General features: G+C 44.2%; 1 protein-coding gene across 2 annotated transcripts in view; it reads left to right on the top strand.

The window, feature by feature from the left end:
* The first annotated feature begins 165 nt into the window (after window positions 1–165).
* FAM149A (family with sequence similarity 149 member A) overlaps window positions 166–24,692 on the top strand; it is a 73,903-nt gene continuing 49,376 nt past the window's right edge. Inside the window, exon 1 of one of the 2 annotated variants that reach the window (XM_019481315.2) lies at window positions 166–467. In XM_019481315.2, the coding sequence (XP_019336860.2) occupies window positions 235–467 (233 nt within the window). In that variant the 5' untranslated portion in view covers window positions 166–234. The remainder of the gene's footprint in view (window positions 468–24,692) is intronic. The other variant, XM_059721816.1, reaches the window with a different exon arrangement.

Here is a 24,692-nt window from a genome sequence, read left to right as displayed (position 1 = left end):
TGACTGGCGGGGCAGGGCAGGGGCAGCAGGAGCGGGGTTGGGGCGGCGGAGGAGCCCTTGCGAGGCGGCGGCGGGAAGCGTGGGGCGCCCCACTGCGGCGTGTCCCGCCTCGGCCGCACCCCGAGCTCCCGCCGGGCGGGGGAGGCGCCGCCGCCGCCGTGCCCGGGGCTTTGTTTAGCTTAGCAACGGGCGAGCCGAGCTGCCGGCCCGGGACGGTCCCCGCGGCTCGCAGCCATGAAGGTGGCGGTGCTGGACCTGGGCACCATCTTGGCCAAGCTGTTCAGGCCCCCGGCGGCCCCCGGAGCGGCCGCGCCCTGCTCCCCGGCGCTGCCCGCCAAGGCGGTGGGGCCGGGGCCGGGGCCGGGGCCGTGCCCTCCCGGCGCCAGGGCCCCGCTCTGCCCGCTGCCCGACATCGGCGAGGAGTGGGCGAGCGACGCGGAGGACGGACCCTGCGACCCCCGAGCAGCGTGAGTGGGACCCGGGGAGAAGCGCCCGCCGCAGAGCCCCTTACAAGGGACCCCCGTGCCAGGGCGTTGGGAGCTCCTTGGCCCACGGAGAGCCGGGCCAAGGAGCCACTTTGGCTCTGGCCCGCAGGCAGACCCCCTCCCGAGCAGCCCCACCGCCGCCACTGCCACCAGGGAGGGATTGATGCCCACATGTCCAAACGGGCACGCGCCCTTTTCTGTGTGAAATAAATCCGGCCTTTTGGAGGGGGGCGCGGCTTGCATGGGGCCCCTTCAAGCAGAGGCCCGGGTCTCGGCTGGCCCGTGGGTGACTGAACCCAGCGACCAGCCTGCCTTTGCTCTCCTTGGTCTTAGCACGTCAACGTCCTCTGGCTGCCGGCTAGGAGTGAGGGTCTGCAGCGCGGCATGTGGACCCTAAGCTGTGGGTTGGGGACCACAGAGCCGAAAGCAGAGGAAAGAACAGCAATGAAAAGAAAAGGGGTGGCAGAGCCTGAACAAGATGTTGCCACAAAATTAGTCTTCTGGTTGGGCGCCTTGGATGAGGCTGTTTCCATACGAGTGCTATGTGTCGCAGCTGGCATTCGAATGCTTTTCTTAAATGTGCTGCAATGGGACATTTAAAAGCTGGCAGGAAACCTTAACTTGGAGCTTTCCCACCTTCATTTTTAAAAAAATTTAGCTTTTACTCAGGTAGAATTGAACTCATGCATCTTACTCCCTCAAATGATGTGTTTTGCGTGATTCTACAGGTGGTGTTTTGCCTGTAGAAAGGTGTACTGGAGGGCACCATAGCTTAGTTAAAGTAAAGCGGCGCTATCTCACTTTACATCAGCTGAGTATTTGTCCTTAATTTCTAAAGGCAAATGTAGGTGAGTAGCTCTACATGTAGGTTGTACTGTTTTCCATAATTTGCTTCAGTTGTGCCTTTAATGAACACTGTTATGAGCAGAAGTAAATAAATATTTGATGAAGGCACTAGTGAGAATTTAATTTGGAGATTTGAAAACAGCTCCGTATTTTAAAAAATGTGTTTGGAGTTTTTTTTTCGTTACATTTTCATACAGAACATCTTTAATATGAAATTGATTTGAGGATCTCTACTGTTATTCTGATGAGGAAATTGTGTTGGATGAACCTATAATAAGTAATGAGATAGGAATATATAACTGGAAGGTACCTCCTGGGTCAAGTCAAATCCCACTCTATTGCAGGAAGATATATAATTCCTTTCATAAACTTTTAAAGTCCCTTCTTGAAACTAGTTAAATTGTTGCCACCTCTACTTCTATCACAAAATTTTTCCAGAACCTCACTCAACTGATGGCTAGTAATCTCTTGATTTCCAACTTAAATTTATTCATGGTCAGTTTATTTATTCTTGAGATCATAGACTTTAATTTCTGTATGACTTTTTTGGCATAAAGGTGTTCCCACGGCTATACTGGGTGCATCTACACATGCAATTAATGCTCAGAAAGCTTACTGCACAATAAAATACTGTGCAGTAAGCTTTCTTTGAGCATTAATTGCATGTCTACATGCACACCTATCAGAAGCAAATTTGCATCTGACAGGAGCAGTTCTGGCCTACCCTGTTGTTATATGGCAGCAAGGGGGAGCTCTACGCTTTCCCAGTGCTACCACTGGGCTGGCAGGGGCACTGATGTCAGACCTGGATTTCTTGGAGTGGAGGAGAACTGTCTCCTCCAGGGCACCTGCTTGCTGCCCCACACCCCTGTATCCTGCAGCTGCCTGCTGCCCAACCCCTGGCTCTGATTGGGGAGCTAGGCCAGGACAACATATAATATCTCATAGATTAGTGGGAAAGTAGGTTAGTTTACTGTACACTAAAGCATCTCATGTAGACACACCCTCTGTGTTTCAGTTTGATATACTAACCTACTACTCTGGGGTTTTTTGGTGCTATGTGAGATAGGAGCAGCAGAGTTTTTACTGTACTTTGTCCCTTTTTGTGTGCATGCTTCAAAAAGATGGACATACTAGAGAGTTAAAGGAGAGTAACAAATGACCAAGGGAAAATAAGCCTTCAAATATGAACCTTAAGAAACTCAAGCATGCTTAGATTATCAAAGTGAAAATTGAGAGATGACTTTAACAATGATGCTGTGAGGACAGAAGAGGAAAATTAGCATAAACATTCTGGAAGTGTGAAAAACATGTTTGCATTGGTAGGAAAGGAAACTGATTTGGAGAAATCTTTTGTATAAGAAGGTAGAAGTTTCCAGTACTTGAGGAGTGGCAGAGTTTAGTGTTGTAGAGGAAGAAACAAGGATTTGTTGAGAGCCTAGATGGGGCAGGATGAAGAATTGAAGTTTGTTTCCTTGGAGTTAAGGGTGTCCCTGAGGATCTGAGTGAGCAATAAAGTTAGTGGTGCTTTTAACAAAAATAGAAGGTGATAGGGGAAAGTTTAGGAGAGAATATATATATATTTTTTTATTGAGCTTGAAGCTGTGGGGAGAGATCTGTTAGAAATGTTGACAACACGGGAAGATGTAGGATTAAAACATGCTGTGGGTTTGGTAATAGAGGAGTAGTGTTTGGAGTTGTAACCATAAAGACTGTGGTGGAAGATAAAGAATGAAATAAAGCAGTTGTAAAGATATATAGGCGGTGTGCTACATGGTATACTGTAGCACTCAGACCAGGAATGTTTTGCCGATATATATAAATACCTGTATGCTCTACTAACAGAGCACTCATAATGTAGATGCCTTGCCAGTTTTTCTTCTCATTGTCCCATCTCCCAACCTGTTCCCCGCTAGCTACATCAACTTTTCTAGTCTAACTGCATCTACGTCATTGGCTTTGGTAGAGGAGCTTATGTCAGTCTGAGATCACACTTCATTACATCCTTGATCAGTTATATTAAGCTGTATTACGTCTTAACTAGTAAAAGATCATTGTATAGACCTGGCCTCAGACAGAGGAATGGGATAAAGGTAGAACTTCCAAAAAGATAAGATATCAGATTCACCAAGGAACCTTGTCTGCCGAACTTCCAAAATGACATTAAAAGATCGGTTTGCAAAGTAAGAGGAATAGCAGAAAAATTCCAGCTGACCTCAGAAAGGAAAGATAGTAAAAGAGAAGAGAATAAGTCAACAGCAGCAAAAAGTCAGCAAAAAAAGAAGCTGTTAGACTGCAAAAAGAGGTTATTAAAAAAGACCTGGAGACTCGGCCACCAAATGTGTTATCCAAGATTAACATAACTCCTAGCTGGAAGAGCCTATCTCTCATCTACACATTTAAACATGATATAGTATATCAAGCAGAATGTTAGAAAGTTTCCTCTAGACTAGCTTTTGAAATTTTGATGTGTGATTGTTTGTGCTGCTATGATTAGAGAAGACTGTAGTCTGCTTATTACGTCTTGTAAAATTTGATCATTATATGAACAAGCAAGATACCTGTATGTACTTATTGAAATATACTTGCAGGAAAGCAGTATTTCTGCAATTAAAAAATATGATCTTGAAAGAGGAACAGTACAGGCAAAATTCACCACTCACATACATGGATACATCAGTAGCTTTGCCCCTGGGCGTATGTTGAAAATAATCCTTATGCACATATTAACAAACATATTAAACATTTTTATAATGCATATTTTTATGGCTTGCTTTGTTTTATAGTAATGCTTATAATATAGATTGTTTTGTGGTTTAAATTAAGGGATATTTTTACAACTACAGTTGTTGTAATTTTGTACAGTAGGGTTGGAGTGTTGTTATAGCTGTGATGATCCAGGAAATATATGAGAGGCAACTATATTTTTGTTGATACCTGTTATTGAACTAACTACATAGATGGGGGAGATGTTGGACAAGCTTTCAAGCAAAGTGGCCTTTCTTCTAAGTGGCTCTTCTATTTATCAATGGATTTATACACAAGCCATATTTCTGTTATTTAGCTCAAGCGTGCCTATTTCCTTCCCAGACGTGAGGAAGTACTTTGAGTTCAATAGCATGCCTAGCATCTTTCCTCATTACACATTTGGTCCAATAGAAGATATTACTAAAAAATCCTTGCCTCTTGAATAGGCTCACATCACTTGCTAAAGCAGGGGCGGGCAATTTTTTTTGGGCGGTAGGCCGCTTACTGAGTTTTGGCAACTGTTGAGGGCTGTCCTTTGACAGGTGCCCTGCCCCCTAGTCACCATCTTGTAACTGGAAGTCCTGCCCCCTAACCCCTGACCTTTGCCACCAGAAGTCCCTCCCCTTGCCCTTTCAGTACTCCTTTCAGCAAGGGGTTTTGCCATCTCGGAACCAGGAAAATACCAAAATATATTCTAAAAAGTGAACATCTAAAACATTCATTACTTCGATTTCAAAAAATATTTTTGTCCTGGTTTACATGTTTGTGTAGTGTACATAGAGGTGATTGTATAATAGCTTAAAATGAAGCCTTACTCTTGTATACTGTGGGGGGTATAGGTTTGTGGGGGGCTGTGGCTATGTGGAGTGTGGGGGAGGGTGTGGGTGTATCTGGGGATGTGGGGTGAGGGAGCATATGGGTGGGTGTATAAATATGTGGAATGTGGATGGGTATGGGGCTTGTGGGGGGTTGTGTTTAGGGGGAGGGTGGCTGGGATGTGTGAGGGGGTGTGGGGGTCTGTGTGTATGGCTGTGTGGATTTGGTTTTTTTTAATTGGAGTATTTCCTATTTTTGAACAGAGAAGCCAGGATTCCTGGTGATCATTGTAGAAGGTCACACATCTGTAATTTGGAAAGACTAGAAAAGGCTGTATGGAGTTTGTCAGGTTTTAGGGTTTATATTTTATGATCCCTTGTGCTTTTTTGGTTTGACATGCGTTTGAAGCTAACTGTTTCTGTAGACATTATAGTTTATAAAAGCTTATGCTAGGTAGAATAGTGAACTAAGAGTTCAAGATCATTATAAAAACCACATGACCTTCCATATATCCTTTAGGACAAGCAACAAAAAAGAACCCTGGTTTGCCAGGTAAGCTGTCAGTAGAGTTTTACTAACAGCACTGTCAGGTGGATGACATGAGCTAATGATATTGGTTTATTCTTACTCACAATTTCTTCTTATTTAAGAAATACCAGTATTGGATAGTAAAATTTTAGTGTTGTATTGCTGGATTGCACTCATTAACATAATTTTAAAGAATTAACTTTAAAAGAAATCCTTTATGTTTTGTCATGAACTTTTTAAAAAAGGGTACAGAAAGCAATAGGTTGAAATGGCAAAATCTTAAATATCACTACCAAATAAAACAATGAAGGTACTTACTCTTTCTTTTGAAAGTAAGATTTTTGATGGAGGAACTGCTTGTTCCTTATGTTTAGATACAGTTCCCAGCATAGTGGATTCTGGATCTTTGATTGTGGTGGCAAAGAAGAGTCCGTGTTTTTGTTTTAAGTGGTCTAAGGTTTATGATCACATAAGTGGTAAGGGAGGGCTCTGTAACTTTTAAAAGAATACATTATTATGCAAGGTCTAATCAAACTGTCACTGAAGAAAATGGGAATCTGCAGTTGACTTCAATTACTTAAGTCTGATTTTGTGCAAATGTACTGTTTGCCTTGTATTGTCATAAAAAAAAATTATGGTGGCACCAAGTCGCAAGCAGACAGACATCCTAGCTCCTTGTCGTCCTAGCTCTAGGTGCCAAAAAATGTTTCCACAACCAAAGGTTGTCACACTTTGTGATGCCAAATGGGGGAGGATTGCTTATTGGGTGCCCTGTGAATTCCCATTTGGTGCTTGTATCTCGCGTGGAGATGGGTCATTGTCCCACATGTTTGGAATAGGTGGCAGGTGCATGACTCAGTGGGACAAGCACCCTGGGTCATATTTGTAAATGCCAGTTAAGTGGATCACCTGTGCCAGGACACATCCCGGGACACTTGATCCTTCTCCAAATACCATGTCTGTTTATACTCATGGACTCATGCAAATTCTTAAGTTGAAATACTTGTGTGTTTAAAGCTGGCACCTGCTTAAGAGCCTTGATGAATTAAAGTTGTAGGGAGCTATAGTACTGGTAAACAAAAGACTTCCTGACTTATCCCTTGGGACTAGAAGTACATCATGGAAAAACATTAGAACTTGCCCTAACGTTATCTGAAAACAAAACTTTCCAAAATCGTGTATCAACTAAGTAAATAATTTAAACTCACCTTGGATTTTTAAGCGTCTCTGTGGATGCTTGCAAACATCATATTTTTTACTTTTGGATGAATAAACTCAGTTTTATACAGATTTGGGTCAGATAATAATTACATTTGGATAACTGGAATTTGCTTAGAATTCTACAGTTAATAAACTTATTTTTAATAGACAAAATATAGCAGGCAGAATATGGTATAGCCTGCATTTTTCTTTCTGCTAAGTAGTAGAATGTTTATATCATTAGCTTTGGTTATACTAAAGACTGAGTATTGTAGACAATTACATTATTGTTTATATTATAAGAGTTGTTTAGTAAGCACTTTAAGATCCATTGTTATTTAAAACTGTGTTCTGTCATTAAGATCCAAGATAGAGGCATGCTAGAAAAAGGCTTATTTCAAGTTCTTAAACCATGCCATTCATATACATCCATCTGAACTAGTCTAATTATTATGCTCCTTATTATATTCCTTTGTTTTGTATTTAGCAGCAAATCAAATATTTTATTCATAATAGAAAGTCAAATAACGAACATGCATTGTCTGTCTTAAGAAAACCCAAGAAGAAACAGAGGAAGGAATAAGATATGGCACTTGGACAAGGAAAGTCTATATCACCACATTAGCATTTTTTAATTAGATGAGTCCACTTAAGCTTTTAGGAGAAGTACCTTCATTAAATATTGATAACTAGAGTCTTTTCCTTGAGCTCAGATTTAAATTTATGTAAATCATGAAGTATGATATTTATTTAACTTGTTATTTATATGTAGGAAGTTATTTTTCTGTTTATCCAAAAAAAAAATTACCCTCTGTCCCCCCTCCTGGTTCCCATATCTCTTGCCACAAGTTTTTGTCTTTTTATGTTAAAATGTGAAGATAGCTGCTGATAACATATATTTTACAAATACATTAATTAAAAAGTACTTATTCAGATAAAAGAAAAAAATCAACCTTATACTTTATCACAGTATTTCTTTGCTATCTTAATTTGATTGCATCCAGAATTTACTGAAAGAGTGAAAGTGCTCAGAATATGGAATGGAGTTCTCCATATTCTGTTACCTATGGTAAACTTCAAATGTGCCAGTCATTTGAATTCAAATTAACAAGTATTTTGAATCTCTGAAATAGATAAGATTATCTGATGCTTCACATTATAAGACCCTGTTTTTAGTGTCTTATACACTTGTGATATTGTTATGATTTGAGCTGTAATTTTTTACACCTCATCTCATCTACAGGCTTAAGATGCTTGGTAACTTAGAGTAAAAGTTGTTCAACCACTCCAAAGAACAACATTTAAAATAAACAAACGTATTTTGCTCTTGTTAGAAAAATTCTTGCAGCTGTTCATCTGAAAACTGTTAGTGCCTATGGGCTTTGAATAAAAGGGTTTGAAATTTGCTACTGTACTGGCTTTGTGTGAGCCATATAACTTGTTGTTTCTTGTGGATAAACTGTCTAGTTTTTGCCAAGATAAAGCCTTTAGGAATATCAGTAGAGAATTATTAGCTTCGTACCGAAATTGTTGGAAGATTCCAACATTATAGAGCATATTCCAGAGAAGCACTGCAGCATCTAAAACAGGGATGGGGAATGTCTGGCCCGTGGGCCAGATCCGGTTAACTGAGGACCCCATTTCCCAATCACCCCTGCCCACATGGCTTGTGCCATTCTCCATGGAGACCTCAACTGCTTTGGCAATGCGTGAAGCAGAGCAGCGCGGGGGGCTGCTGGGAACACGGGACTGGGGCAGCTTGCTCTGGAACCAGGGTAGATCTGCGATCTGTAACTTGCATGCTCCGGGCAGGGGTGTGCAAGGAGAGGATCTTGGCTCTGGCCCAGCTCCTTGCAGCGGTGACAGCCTGTCTGGAGCTGGGTAAGAACCACGATCCCCTGCATGCTTGCCTTTGCCCAGAGCATGCAGGCTATAGATCGTGACTCTGGAAGCTGCCCCTGTCCCACATTCCCAGCAGCTCCAGAGCAGCCCTCTGTGCTATTTTGCTGCACGTGCTGCTGGCACAGCTGAGGGCAGGGGCAGCTGGGAAATGGAGTGCCTGGCCAGTCAGTGGCCCGTTGGCAATGTATACCTCATCCCCTCCTAGTACTGGTTCACATAAAAATATCAAAGCTGTTACTGCTCTTAGTTACTTCTTTACCATGAGTGATAGGACTGAAGGTTCCATTGTTGCAGATGACTTCTACATGCCAGTATAACGAGTTTTGGATATTATATGTAGGGACCTACTGAATTCACGGTGGAAGTGGGTTGCGTGGCAGCTTCTTTAATCTTGCAGGTTCCCCCACGTGCCCCACCCCCAATTGCTGAGTGGTTGAGGGGCCCTGGTGGCTCTGCTTTTTGTTGCTGACTGGCCGTGAGGCAAAAACAGCACCATATTTAAAACTGTGGTTTTTGGCTCCCTGCCAATCAGGAGTGAGTAGAGAGGCCCCTCCGCCAATCAGCAGGGGCATGGGAAACCTGCAAGACTAAAGGAGCTGCTGCACAACCCACTTCCACTGTGAATTGGTAAGTCCTTAATTATGCAGTAAAAAAGGCGTGGGCCAAATCACTGAACAATCAAATTATAATAAAACATTTAATAGCTACTTACTTAGTGAGAACTACCCATTCTGTCCATTCAGTAATGCAAGGCTCTTATGGAAAAAATGGTACGTGATCGTATGATTAAAGGCTATATCATAATATATACACATAAAGGAATTCATTTTTTATATATATATATATATATGTGTGTGTGTGTGTGTGTGTATATATATATATATATATATATATATATATATATATACACACATATATTCTGCTGGGTTTTTGGTTGTATCCATGTTGGTCTAAGGACATAGGCAGGCAAGGTTCTTTGAGTAGATGTGATATCTTTGGTCTAATACAAGATATCACATCTACTCAAAGAACCTTGTCTTTCTCACTCTCTCTATCTATAAATACACAGTGTGTGTGTATGTGTGTGAATACATAAGGGACCTGAGAGCAGTTTAACCTTGGTTGTGTCTCAGACGGCCGGAGCCGATTTGAGGTGATTTAGAAATTACTTGGTTGTTGGGCGGGCTGGTGAATGGAGAGGCAGACAAAGTGTATTGGTTGCAAAAAGCTTTACTTACGCCGCTAGTAGTCATGACGCAGGTGGTCCAGTCGCTTAAACAACTACATGAGTTGCTCCAGCTGGCAAGGCTCAGGCCAGCGAATCTGTACACGAGTCAGGCCGGCAGGGAAAAGGGTACGTTGAAGGATTGCGCTCGGCGACGGGGAGAAGAATCGATAGGTGATCAGGCAATCGATCAGCTCAGCCACAAGTCAGGAATCTTTAAAGGCACTCTGCAGTGTGCTCAAAGTTCTCTGACTTGGGCAGAAGTCGCACAGAATTTTATATGGCTAACAAGCCAATTGCTAGCCGCTACGTAGGAATAATTTAGAACTGGCCAATAGCGGGATACAAATTTGCATGCAAATGGCGGGAACTCTCTTGCACCGGGGTTTTCTGTTGAAGCAGAAAACTTTTGCTGTGTTCAGAGACTCTCATGTGGCGGGAAAATTCCATCGTGCAGAGGCACTAAAATCATTGAGTTGTGACATGCCCCCTTGCTGACGGCACAACTGGAATTTTAGACACATGAGCACGTTATAAGGAATTTTTGTTCTAGGATTCACTGGCCTTACGGAGCTTAAGCAGCCAACAATAATATATATATATATATATATATATATATATATTTATATATATACACACACAAATAAACAATTTTACAGACCGGTCTTTTTAACAAACAATAAAATACAATAACTTAAACATATAACAATAACTATTGGTCATCATCTGATTGGAGAACATCTGTTTGGGACTCCCCTTGTTTATTAGTCAGTGAAATATGATTCATAATGAAATAGTCACCGCGAGACGTCCGTCTTCTCCCATAACAGACAATGCCAATTAAAATACTTCCAAGTATTAGAAAGAGAGTTCCACTTACTGCACTACCGATGATGGTACCCCAATTGCGTCCCTGCATTACTGTTAGGGTGAATGCTGATGCTAAACCCGTAACGCTATTAGTTGAAGAATACCATAAAACCGTGGGCGATCGTGTGGTAGGGATGGTAGAGAGATCTAATACGTAAATAGTCTTTTCATCGCTTCCTTGACCAAGGGAATTTGTCACCCTACAAATGTAAGTCCCGCCATGATTGTGGGTTAATGGGCTATTGAAATGCAGAGTATTGTTTACAGACAGTAAGCCTTTAGGCCATTGTCCATCTAATCTGGCCCAGGTAAACTTTATAGGCGGCGGGTTAGAATTAGCATTGCACTTAAGTTGAACATTTCTTTGTCCAACAAGCCAAGTCCTATTATAGCCAGTTATTGACACTTCAGGAGCATATTGGATGTCTAGTACGTGAGAATACCTTATTTCCCTGTTCAAAGCTGGGTGTTTCACAATACAAGTTATACGCCTTCCCCTCGCAAATTTAGTGGGAATGATCTTATATTGGCTTATAACTGTTACCGTTCTATTTGGAAAGGAAATTAAACTATTCTCTATTTTACCAAAGTCTCTTTCCCAACTTATATTTGCAGCGGGTTTTCCAGTGGCTGCTGTACAGACAGCTGCTACTGTCCAATTTTTACCATCTATTAAGGGGGTTGGTCCCTTTGTAAAGTTCACAGTGGGTTCGACAATTACAGTTATAGTTGTTAATGACTCTGCATTTCCTAATGGGAATGTAACTGCTTTGCATTTATATTTTCCTTCATCATAGAAACTCACATTATTTAGCTGGATTGTTATGTCACTGAACGAAGAGGTTTTACATGACACTCTTCCAGGGTACTCTCTTTGAACAGAAAACCCATATTCAGGATGATGCACAACAATAGTTTGCGCACTTTTACCATGCAGTTTTTCCCATGAAATTTGTATTATGGTTTCATTCATGTCAATTATACACTTTAATGTGACATTCTTTCCCCAAACCGCTATTACGCGTGGATCAACAACAGGTCTAACTAACATGCTGTAGCAGAAATGAGAGAGGAGCAGCATCAGAGCGAGTTCTGACCCGACGAACATTTGCTGCCTCGGTGTCTCCTTCATAGCCGTCACTCTGTTGACTCGAAGGAACCGCAGCTTGGTGCTCGACGGATCTCACAATCGAGCGGCTGTAGATTACTGCTTTGTTGAAGTCAGGTCTGTAAAGAAAGAAAACAACAACAGAACAAAACAAAAGAAAATCATAATTGAATTTACTATAAGGATACTAGGTGAATGTCGGAACGACGAGTCATCCAGTTGTGATGAACAATAATAGGGGGACGATCGGGTTTTTCCTCTAATTGGACAGAATAGGTATTAGGATACTGTCCCGACTGTTGAACTGTTCCTTGTGAACTTGCGGATGAGACTGGTGGGGGTGCGGTATTGAGCTCCACACTAACTCATCTGGTTGGAACTTAGGTTCCCAAGGTAGAGGTTTCTGGACATTAGCTTCGTCCCATAATGGTTTTGCAGTGTTCAGTGAGATGAGAAAATCATGATTGAATCTAGTCCAGTTTTTAAACATCCCTCCTCCTCTGAGACGAAGTTGTTCTTTGTATAGGCCTATATGTCTTTCTACAACGCCATTGGACTGCAGGTGGTACGGCAGATGGAGATGCCATGCTACATTGTGAAGATGAGCAAATTTGTCTAGAGTGTTAGAGTTAAAAGGGGGTCCCCCATCAGACTGAAACTCATGAGGAGGTTGCCAGGTGGCAAATACAGCAGTTAAAGCGGAAATAACAGCAGTGGCATTGCTTTTTCGTAAGGGAATAACTTGTAACTGTCTTGTTCCCAAATCGACAACAACTAATCCTTTATTTGGCGGTTTAGACCCTGGGAGGGGTCCTAGCAGATCTACCTGCCAGACTTTTCCTGCCTGGAACTGTGAAGAGTCGAAAGCTCCGAGTTGATGCTTAGTTCTATGACACTTCACCTTAGCACATATCTCACAGGCCTGAGCTACCTTTTCCCAATCACGCCGAACTCCATATGAGGCCGGCTCCGTAATGGTTCGGCACCAACGTTGATGGCAAGCTCGTGGTCCCGAGTGACCCCAATTTTCATGAAGCCACGCGAGGAACAGATTTATTTCAGGACCGGAGGTAGATGTGATAGGCAAAACTATGTCGGTCCGGAGTGGGTCTTCTAAGAGCTTATCGATGACCTCATGTACTGGATCAGTATCCGGACGGTGTGACTTAGTGTGTTTAACCAACGGGAGCTGTGCAAATTTAGTTAACATTTTCCAGATGTCTTGCCAATCATTCAAATTTTCAGTAGGAAGGGCTGTACCAGTAAGAATTTTGTAAATATACTGCGAGTCGATTGCGATGATTGGAACGGGGAGCGTATTGTCATGATGTGTCAAACAGTGCTCCAGTACCTTGAGGAATCCTAACAATTCACATTTTTGGGCCGAATTGTCATCTGGGTAGGCTTGAAATATTTCCTTATCGTGACAAGCCTTGCAGTAATACCCATAGCCTCCGCCATGTCGGGAGGTTCCATCTGACGCCATCCATGCTGGGGCAGAGGTTCCATACAGTGTAGGGACCTTTTCCTCATCTTCTGGGCTAGGATTAGGCGTTGTATCTTCAAACTTCCAGCAGTGCCAGTTGTAATGGTGAGTAAGCACCAACGTATTCCACGTTTTAGGCTCCCCCTGAAAATGCGGGTCGACTTTTTCCACATCCAGCAAGGGTAACAATGTGGCACCGGGAGCGCGTAGTGTCCCATGCCCCCTTGCTAATGGCTCCACTAGCTGTCTGGCTAGGAGGATTTTCCCTATAGCTCCATATCGATGTTGTGCCGCTTGAAGCGTCTTATGGGCAGTGTATACTAGCTCATCATGAGGGTTGTGCACAACAGCCCATACGTGGTTTGTGGTGAACCCAAGGGTTATGGTTAATGGCTCATCTAGATCGATGGCGTGGAGCTGTGTGTTTTTAACCGTGGCTAGAAGGCGAAGCAGGTTCCGCTGATCTCCTTTTGTCCAGGGTGTGGATTTTCGGGATTTGTCACGGATCTGTCGCTGCAACTTAGTGAGGAGCGCCAAATGACTGGGTTCAACATAATGCCGGTACCAATTTAAACGACCCAAAAGCTGTTGAAAATGCCTCTTAGTAACAGGGAGGAATGTTTTTAATGGATCGATGTTAGGACCATCATGTGAGATTCCGTGGCGGATGGAACCGATGTATCGGGTGCCAAGGAACGTGATGTCATCTACAGGATGTAGGCATGACCTTCCCTCGTTGATCGTCCATCCCTCACTTTGAAGGTGAATGACTAGTTGATTGACTATACTAGTAACTATGGAACTATCACGACCCATGATGGCAATGTCGTCGACATAACTCCAGATCCTTAATTCCTCCTCTGGGGGAAGAGAGTGTGAGGCTTGAAAATTCTTCAGGGTGTTGTTCATGGCACCAGTAGCTAGCGACGGAGCGTTGCAATATCCCTGTGGGCAAACCGTCCACCTGTACATAGTGCCATCAATGCACATATTTAGTATTCCGTCAGGGTCAGTTATCGGGATGGAAAATAACATGTTTTTCAAATCCAGTGTGACCCTGACCCACTTACTTTGCTGGAATTGAGCCATTTTGAACATGCATTGCGGTAGAGTAGAAGGGTTAGGTTGTTGAAGTACTTGACATCTTTTGTTGACCTCTCTATAATCGACGACTAGCCAGGCTTCATTGGGCTTTCCAGGTTTCACAACCCCCCATCCTGATGACAGGTAGGTGCTAGCAGTTACGGTTTTAATACAACCTCGTTGCTCAAGTCGCTGTAGGAGGTCAGTAAGGGACTTTTTTAGGGGACCCTTGGTTGGGATTGGTCGATACCGCCAGGTGGAGGTGTTACAAAGCGTTGGTCGATGCCAATCTTGTTCTGGGATAATAATGGGTAATGCTTGTAGCACTTGTTTTTTAAGGTCAAGTGCTTTTATCCCCGGGATTCCTAGAATGTTGATGCCCCCTAGGACAGCCTCTAGGGGGTATCGATGGCCTTGGACTAAGAATTTGACCTTCGTTGTGACGGCAATAGCGTTAAGCCCTTGTACCTCGATCGTTTTGGTGGTCTTCTGGTGAGGTATCGTTGCGGTAATCACATTGACTTGAGCTCCAGTATCGAGAAGGAAGAATACTTGTTGTTGGTCATCTGGATCAGTAGGGTTGTAAACAGTGAGTTCGGCATAAAGACGAGGATCATTTGGGTCAGGTTCGAGTTGGAGAAGGCTGCTGGCGGGGCTGCCAGCCATTACTCGTTTTTTGGTGGGTCCTCGAATTTAAATCCTAATGCTTCAGCTAGATGACGTTGGCTCCTTTCTCCCAAAATACGCAACTGATACTTTGTAAGTCCGGAGTGGGCAAGGAGAAAACCAAACATATTTCTTTCCTTCAAGGTTCTTGGAGGTGACCACCATGGCTCTCGCCGGGGGGTAAATTCTTGGCGTCTTGGTCTCGGTGTTTCGACTGGGTATGCCGAAGGTCGGTCTCTTATATCATCAGAAGTTTCTTCACTCTGTTTCATGAGCGCCTGCAGTCGTGGGAGATGGCCTAAGAGATTTCCCACTGGCTGACCCGCCATCGGGTTCAAAAAGAGTCGGAGCGTAACAGCATTTGCTCCTCCATATACCTCTACACAGGCGTCTATAGCTTCCAGGGGTGTTGGAATTGCCCCGGGGTCCGATAGGTGGTGATGAGCCCATCTTTCCTTGCGTTGGGCTGCTGTTAGCTCCATTGGACTCGCTCTCGGGCTCCATGAAAGATACGATACTCCGAGTATGGCTAGGAGGAGTTGCTCCGCAGTGGCCTTCTGTGGGTGACCCTCATGCCAGGTGTGGAATTTGTGGGCTACCTGTCCCACTACAAGCGCCAGGAGCGGGATGGGCCAGTGGGCACTGTCCGTGAACACATTCAAATCAGTAGCACGCCCTCCGCTCCATGCCACTTGTCAGGTCAGGGCACTCGCCTCTTCCCTGTCTAAAATGTCAGATCCGAATTCTACTATTAGTCGCCCCAACCACATGGCCAAAGTTTCTTCTGGTTTTATTTTAGATTCTTTGCAAAGTTCTTGAATTTCTGGTCGGGTGCGTGTGCGAGAGGTAACAGCATGGTACCTTCTTCATCCGCAACACGCTTCATCACAGCTATTGGGTGAGCTGCAGCAGAGAAAGAGTTAAATTCTTCATGTGGGAGCGTTGGATACATTCCTCCTCCTATTGCCCCCTCCCCGTGGCAAGGAGGCGGGGCCGTTGGGAACGACGTCACCTCAGGGAGCGGAGTCGCTAGGCGGATCCCCGCCGGGTCTTCCGAAGCTCCGCCCCTCTTTTCCGGGTTCTCTGGATAGCTCGCGTTTTTTTCGGCGCCATTTTCTATCAGCGGCATCATGCGGCCGGCGCTATTGATAAGCGTCGCTCTGGAGCCCTTTGCCGTCCGCTCCAGCGACTCCTTACCCGCCGTATGCAGCTGAACCTCCAAATTTGCATATTCCCTTAGTAGACCTGCTACTGTACGGAACAACACATTCATCATTTTTCCCTTCTTCCATTTAGTTAAACCCCGTTTGGGCACGTGACGGCCCCTGGTTTCCAGGTCCTCCCAGAGCTGAACGAGAAGCTCATGACTCCGCGACCCAGGCACCAAATCCGGACAGTTGAACCAGTCCATTGGGGTGGGTTCCCCTCCTTCCCTTAGGTATCGGGTGCATTGAGCAAACTCCTGAGCGGGGGTCAGCTTTTCTGCCTTTCGCGCCTTCACCCTGGCTAGGGATATGGTCGATATTTCTTCCGGGGGTTGATAATAGACCCGATCGCTCCCCATTATACACCCGAACTCCCCAAGGGATAGCTTAGTTCTCCACTCTTTTATGACTGCTTCTTCTTTCTTTACGGAGAAGTAGCCATCAATATTTCGTTCATCCCCTTCTACCGCCTGGTGGTAGGCGATATACGCCCATAGGTCGTTTGCATTCTCTACGCGGCGAATCCCGGCGCCAACCAATTAGGTTCATTTCCATCACCGTGCCCTTAGATCCCATCCTCGTCACCATGTCTCAGACGGCTGGAGCCAATTTGAGGTGATTTAGAAATTACTCGGTTGTTGGGCGGGCTGGTGAATGGAGAGGCAGACAAAGCGTATTGGTTGCAAAAAGCTTTACTTACACCGCTAGTAGTCACGACGCAGGTGGTCCGGTCGCTTAAACACCTACACGAGTTGCTCCAGCTGGCAAGGCTCAGGCCAGCGAATCTGTACACGAGTCAGGCCGGCAGGGAAAAGGGTACGTCGAAGGATTGCACTCGGCAACGGGGAGAAGAATCGATAGGTGATCAGGCTATTGATCAGCTCAGCCGCAAGTCAGGAATCTTCAAAGGCACTCTGCAGTGTGCTCAAAGTTCTCTGACTTGGGCAGAAGTCGCACAGAATTTTATACGGCTAACAAGCCAATTGCTAGCCGCTATGTAGGAATAATTTAGAGCTGGCCAATAATGGGATACAAATTTGCATGCGAATGGCGGGAACTCTCTTGCACCGGGGTTTTCTGTTGCAGCAGAAAACTTTTGCTGTGCGCAGAAACTCTCATGTGGCGGGAAAATTCCATCGTGCCGAGGCACTAAAATCATTGGGTTGTGACAGGTTGTACCCTGGAGTGGTCATATTTACTCGGGGCGGAAAAGCCTGAACATCTATACACTTATGCTTTCCCCTGGGAGAGCAGGGACTCTCCAAGAGAAACTGAATGTATTTACAAGGCCTGAGAAATTAACTGGTTCAGAGAAGTGTGAGCTTTTACATGCAACAAATTCTGTGAGCCAGTCAGTCTCTTGGGTGGCACTCTGTCCTTTCTGCGTCACTTAAGACTAAGACAGCTGATGAACACTGTGCTGATTTTGTGTGATACTATTTTTCATCTTGAATACAAGATGAATTTTTTCCCTCAATCGGCATGAGGAAAAAGGCTCCTCATATTACGGTGACATACAAGGAAACCTCATTAAATACATTGTCTGTCATTAAACTGCTGCCAAAAACAGCATGTGCTCAGTAATGGAAACTGACTGTGAGACTGATTAAGTGCAGCGACCACTGAGCATGACTATAAAAATACATGGCTGATATTAGGGAAAAATACTGATGCAAAGCTAACTTTTTAATTTTTTTTTCTATTTTGGAAAATTTTTCGTGTACCAAGTCAAATTACCCAGATCGGTTCCAAATCCTTTGAATTGTTCAAATCATCCTTATGTGGCCATACTACCAGCAAATATTCTTCACTCCAGACTTTTCAGCCTGCAGCTTAAAATACTTCCAAATCCTTTGGCAGGTATCTTACATTCAGACCTAAGCCCGGAGGCTTGGGGATGCCCCTGAGATTTGCTTGTCCTCAGCCATATGACTGCAGGAGCAAACTAGAGAGGAGTCTCCCATTTCTGTAAAGCCTGCACGTAGCCAAGATCCTCCCACTGGAAGCTGGCGAGTGGGAAGATAATTATGAGGCTCTCGTAGGGAGTCCTGTCTGCAAGCAGACAGGGGTGCACCCTCCACTACTGATGGGAACCTACCATTTTTTTTGCAAAAACTAAAATTTATATATATATATATATATATATATATATATATATATATGGTACACTGATACATTGTTCTGATATCAGATTCACACTGATATAAAGAAAATTTAATATATCAGAAATCAGCCATATCAGGCTGATGATTTGGCCGATAAATGGCCTGCGCATGCATGCAGCTGCAGACTGGGGCCAGGGCTTCATCAAGCTCAGGAATGTGCCCTCCCCAGTTCTAGTAATATCCTATGGTGGAGTTAATTAGTTTACTCTGTCCTTATAGTACTGCATGTGTAGATGCTGAGATGTTTACTGCACAATTAATTAGTCTGTTCAGTAAATGTCTCATGTAGACATGCCTGGTATAATCAAATTTTCTCCTCACTTCTATATGCTCAGGGAGAACAGGATTTGATAGAAGGGGCTGCAGGAAGAAGTTGAGGGGGCAGAGGGCAAGGGGGCTGTCTGATTTCCCAGATTTATTTTCCCTGCTGTAGCATATTCAAAGCAAACCTCCTATACCTGGAAAATTATAACAAATTTATCAATTTTCCATAAATAGAATCTAATCATTGGGGGTTGTCTTATATGCAAGTAAATACAGTAGTTGAATGTGTTGTTGAACCTGAAACTTTTAACAGCACAGGAGGTGCTGTCTCTACTTGAATATGCCTGGGACATTAGACAGTAATCAGGCAATTATTTTTTTGTAGACAGTAATAAATCTTTAATAAAGATACCATTTTCATGATTTTCTCTAAGATATGTGAGTGAAAATGGTATTTCACTTCATAAAGTCTGTAATGCAATTTCAGTTGCTGATCAATGCAGTGTTTCATATGTGGTTGTTTGCTTTCTTGTAAATGGCAAGCTAACATATTGAGTAACCAACTAGGATTTGATAAACTCTGATAAGATGCTGCCATAGTACCATGCATGTAAACAAAATAGAAAGATACCACAACAAGCAATAACAATAAGTAATTTATGGAATGATTTGCAAAATTATAAGTTTCAGTTGTATGTAAAGCAGGCCGGTTTACTAGAATTTTTTTAAAAGTTTTTCAAAGCTTCTGATGACCTAGAAACTGGGAGACATTGTAGCTGCTCCATTACATTCATATTTTGGGTTTTTTTCAGTTTCATTGGTAACACCAGCAGAGAAATGACTATGCCGATTATTGAGCAGCTGAAATGTCTAGTCTAAACATGGTTCCTGTAGAACCATAACTTGGGACAGCAAAAGTTTGTTGCCTTCAGGGTTGTGTTAAGGGAACTGGTTTTCTTTGACGAATCAGAGTTTTGCTGGAAAATTTCCAAACTTCTGTGTGCTTTGTATGGACAGATATCTACCCAGTACTCGTGTTTTTTATGCTTCTTAGCTGCAACATCCAAGTGATAATGCAGAAGCAGTTGTATGTGCAGGTCCTCTCCTACCCAAAGTTGCTTGTGTACGGAGGGAGACCAAGTTGAAACAGTGCTGAGAATCAGACCCTTAATCTAAAATGTCTTATAAAAAAAATCATGAAATCATAATGATTTCTTTTTTGCACTTTTTGAACTAGGTTTCTAATAAACAATCCATATTTTTGTGACTTTCTTATACTACTGTGCATCTTAAGTACTTTAAAAATATGAAACTTTCAACAGATGCAGATTTTGCTTCTGATAGGTCAACATATATTAAAAATCACATACATCATTCTGTTTGAAATAGGTAAAACATATACTCTGAAAACTTTATGAATAGCATTTTAAATAAAGTGCAATGAGTTATGTTGCAATGAACCAGCATAGCTGTCTTGGAAAATATTGTTACAGTATTTCTATCCACTGAAATCTTCAGCATAAGGCAAAAGCAGACATAGCTTTCAATTTTATGGTCAGCATGTAACGGGCAATTGGTAAATAAGACAAAGATGCCCACACAAAAGTATTTTGAAATTTTAATTGTTTAAAAGTATCTTGTTATATGTCAAGGTTGAACAAGTTCTAGTTCACTTTGTCAGCAAGGCTACAATAACCTGCACTGGTCACTTAGGAGAACATGTTGCAACTACGTATCTGTTGCAGAAGGGAAACATTGAATAATGCATAAATACTTTATAGATAGTGTACAATTAGATCATACGTATGGCTTGAGTGCATACAGGTTTACACTTATTAGCAGACAATTGAAAACAGTTTATCCCTAGGACTTCTGGGTGGGGAGGGGAGTGTTACTAGAGATGCCAATTATCCAAACACTGAGGGCTGCTTAGGTTTTTTTTTGGTGAGGGCACACCTCTCAATAGACTTTACTATTTTTCCTTAAAATAAATCCCTCTGGCCATTCTCCTACATGGGTTAAAACAGAAGGAAATAAGAAACTAAAAACAGAGACAAGAGCACTATAAATCTATTTATCATTATGAATACAGTATATATCCCAATTTCTTGCTTTTCTTTTTTCTTTCCTGTTTCTGCTTTGGCAATTTATCTATGATCCTTTCCAACACTTTCTGTACCTGGGCTGTGAAGTGTTCTTTGGTTCCTTAGGCCATGGACAGGTGTTACATTTGTAGTGAAAAAAATGCTATTTTAGTTCTGCGAAAAAGGGAACATACAGCTAGTCAAGCAGTTTTTGGTGGAAAAACATGGTGGTTCTGGAAAGAAATGGTAGCTTTTTATAACAGCTACTTCGCAGAAGATTTCATAGACGTTAGGGCTGGAAGGGACCTCAGAAGATCATTGACTCCAGCCCCCTGCCCGAGGGGCAGGAAGTCAGCAGGGGTCATAGTATCCCAGCAAGATAAGCATCCAAATTTCTCTTGAAGGCGTTCAATGTAGGTGCTTGAACCACCACCGGTGGCAGGCTATTCCAGACCTTGGGGGCTTGGAGAGTGAAGAAATTCTTCCTTATGTCCAGCCTGAAATGGTCTTGCAGGAGTTTATAACCGTTTGACCTTGTCATCCCTTGGGGCGCTCTGGTGAATAATCGTTCCCCCAGATCCTTGTGAACACCCCTAACAAACTTATAGGTGGCCATCAGATCGCTCCTGAGACTGCCTTTTCCAGGCTAAAGAGTTCCATAGCTCTCAGCCTGTTGTCGTAAGGTCTGTTTTCCTGACCTCCGATCTTGTGCGTGGCTCTTCTCTGGACCCTCTCAAGCTTCTCCACATCCTTTTTGAATTCTGGAGCCCAAAACTGGACGCAGTACAGATTTGCTTGAGAAGCATCTATGGATGCAAGCCAACGTTTTGCTCGCTTTAATACAGCATCGCATTGAAGGCTCATATTTATCTTGTGGTCAATCATGACCCCCAAGTCCCTTTCATCCATAGTGCTAACCAGCATAGCACTGCCGAGCCTATAAGGATGCTGCAGGTTTTTCCTCCCATGATGGAGAACCTTACATTTTTTGGTGTTAAACACTATCAGGTTCTCATCTGCCCATTTCCTGAGCCTGTCAAGGTCAGCCTGAATCGCCCTCCTGTCCTCCGGTGTGGATGCTTTACTCCAGAGTTTGGTATCATCGGCGAACTTGGCCAGTCCGCTTCTGACTCCAATGTCCACATCATTAATGAAGATGTTGAACAATATAGATCCAAGGAAAGAGGCTCGAGGGACCCCACTGGTCACAGGGCACCATGACGATTGATCTCCGTCAACCACCACCCTCTGGGTCCGACCACAGAACCAATTCCTTAGCCAGTGGATCGTGGTGTACCCGAGGCTGCAGTTGGACAGTTTTGCCAAGAGGTGATCATGGGATAACGGATCGAAGGCTTTTTTGAAGTCAGGATATACGACATCAATCTCCTCTCCCTTGTCCAGATGATAGGTCACCTGGTCGTAAAAGGAAATAAGATTGATCAAGCAAGACCTACCCATAATGAACCCATGATGGCTATCCCTTAGGATATTGCCATCGGCCAGTTTGTTAAGAATGGCCTCTTTAATAATCTTTTCCAAGATCTTCCCCGGGATAGAGGTCAGGCTGATGGGCCTGTAGTTTGCTGGATCCACTTTCCTCCCTTTCTTGAAGATAGGTACCACATTGGCCTTCTTCCAGTCTTCGGGCACTACACCAGAGCGCCAGGAGTTCTCGAAGATCCGTGCCAGAGGCTGGGCTATGATGCTAGCCAGCTCCTGGAGTACCGTGGGGTGTGGATTGTCAGGGCCAGCTGACTAGATGGTGTCCAGCCTCTCAAGGTGTTCCTTCACTAGGTCGGCATTGATGGAGGGCAGGGAATCTTCCTCACCCGGACCTCCCTGTCCTGTAGTGGGCAGGGGCTTCCCGTGGGACTGATGAAAGACCGAGGCAAAGTACCCATTCAATAGGTTGTCTTTTTCCTGGGCGTCAGTTGTCAGATGTCCCATATGGTTTAGCAGGGGCCCAATGTTGCCCTTGCTTTTCCTTCAGCTCCCCACATATCTGAAAAAGGACTTTTTATTGTCCTTGATACTTGTAGCTAGTTGGAGTTCTGTTGCAGCCTTGGCTTTCCTGGTTTGCTCCCTGCAGGACCGGACCAGTGCAGAATACTCCTCCTTGGAGGTGGATCCCGTCCTCCATCCTTTGTAGGCCTTTCTTTTTAGCCACAGGAGGTCTGCTAGTTCCCTGGAGAGCCAAGGGGGCTGCTGTGCCCTTTTGCTGCCTTTCCTCCACATGACTGTTTTCAGTACCACATGTAAGGCCTATCAAGTTATGAGTAACACCACATGTGTTGTCCACCAGCATCGCAGGAGGCTTTGCTCCTCATCCTCCATACATGGTTCCAGTCATACTGTATTCCTTTTTCCACCAATGTCCAGTGGGTTGATGAGGTGGATGAATCATGGTGTCAGCACCTGCTGGGTAGCCAGGTCATCTTCACCATTGCCTCTCTCACTGTGGACTTGTGTATGCTGACCTGAGTGACAGTATTGTGCACCAGCCCCCAGAGGACTTGAATGAGCTGAGCTTCATGGAGAAGCTGTGGCAGGTCTTCTCTGCCTTCATTTCCCTGAACCTCTCATTCCAGGTGACTTCCCTAACTAGTTCCCTTAGGTTATCAAAATGTGTCCTTTGGAAATAAAAATAATAAGAAGTATACACATAACTTCATTGATTTGAAACTGAATCAACTCATGACAAATGTTATTTTCTGTGGTGTCCTCATAACCAGGGATTCTGGTTTTCTCTGTTTAAAAATCACACATTCTCTGATAAAAATTTCAAATTTTCTGATTTAAACCCCCTGAATCCGTGTTTTTCCATTATTAAAATGAAACGCCACTATAGAGGTATCAGTTGAACACAATATTTTATTGTTATATTTACAATTTTAAAGCAGTGTGGAAGCCTACTAGTGCAGAGGTGGGCAAAATGCAGCCCACCTGGCCACTCTATCCAGCCCACGGGGCCCATAAAAAATTTAGAAAATTAATATTAATCTGCCCTGGGCTGCCTGTCATGCAGCCCTCAATGGTTTGACAAAACTCAGTAAGTGGCCCTCTGCCCAAAATAATTGCCCACCCCTTTACTAGTGTCTCAATCACTATAATAAAATAAATTCTAAATACATATACATTTTGGCATTTGACTTTGGGTTTTTTTTTATCATGAAAAATCAGAGTTGCCCCTTCCCCTTTCACTTACCAGGGCCAGCAGGCCCCTGTTCGCATCCCCCCACTGCTTTTTGGCGCTGAGCAGCCCTGATATGCCAGTGCGGTGCTCATGCTATTGCCCCTTACTCCCAACCCACAGTCCTCCAGCCCTGTTGGGCCCTTCACTCCCCAACCACAGCCCCCCAGCCCTGCTGGTGTTCCTTACTCCCTACCCAAAGCACCCCCAACCCTGACAGTGCCCCTCAGTCCCCACTCACAGCCCCTTACCTCCCCAGCCATGCCAGAGGGGCCCTCAGCTGCCAGAGCTATGCAGTTAGGGACCTGGGTCTGCAGCCCCCACCTCCCTGCAGCAGTGACTGAACCCCAGCTGCCAGCTCTGTAAACTAGTGGCTGCTGAGGTGGAGTGGAGTGTGAAGCCCAGCTCCCCCTTCCCCACGGGTCCCCACCCTATTGCTGTCCCTCTGGGGCTTCCACAGCCCAGCAGGTGGGACCTGGCATGGCAGGGTAGAGTGGGGCTGGGTGGGGAACCTCAATGCCAGCTCTAGGAGCTCCACATCACCATGGTGGGGCACCCCCTGCCTGTCCGGCAGCAGTGAGAGGCACAAATCCACGCTGCCACCTCTGCTGCTGCTGAGCATGCAGGGGGTGCCTCATCATGGTAGCACAGGGCTCCCAGCAGCAGCAACAAGCTTCCCTGCTTGGCCCCACTCTGCCTAGCTATGCTGGGTCCTGCCTGTTAGGCTGTAGAGGCCCCTGGGGGAGGGCAGCAAAGCGGGGAGCCTGAGCCTGCAGCGGGCAGCCTGTACCCACTCTGTATACAAATATGGGGGACAC

Source organism: Alligator mississippiensis, chromosome 2 (assembly GCF_030867095.1).
Source record: "Alligator mississippiensis isolate rAllMis1 chromosome 2, rAllMis1, whole genome shotgun sequence".
Lineage (NCBI taxonomy): Eukaryota > Metazoa > Chordata > Crocodylia > Alligatoridae > Alligator > Alligator mississippiensis.
Note: the sequence above shows the minus strand (reverse complement) of the source record. Positions and strands in the feature narration are given on the sequence as shown.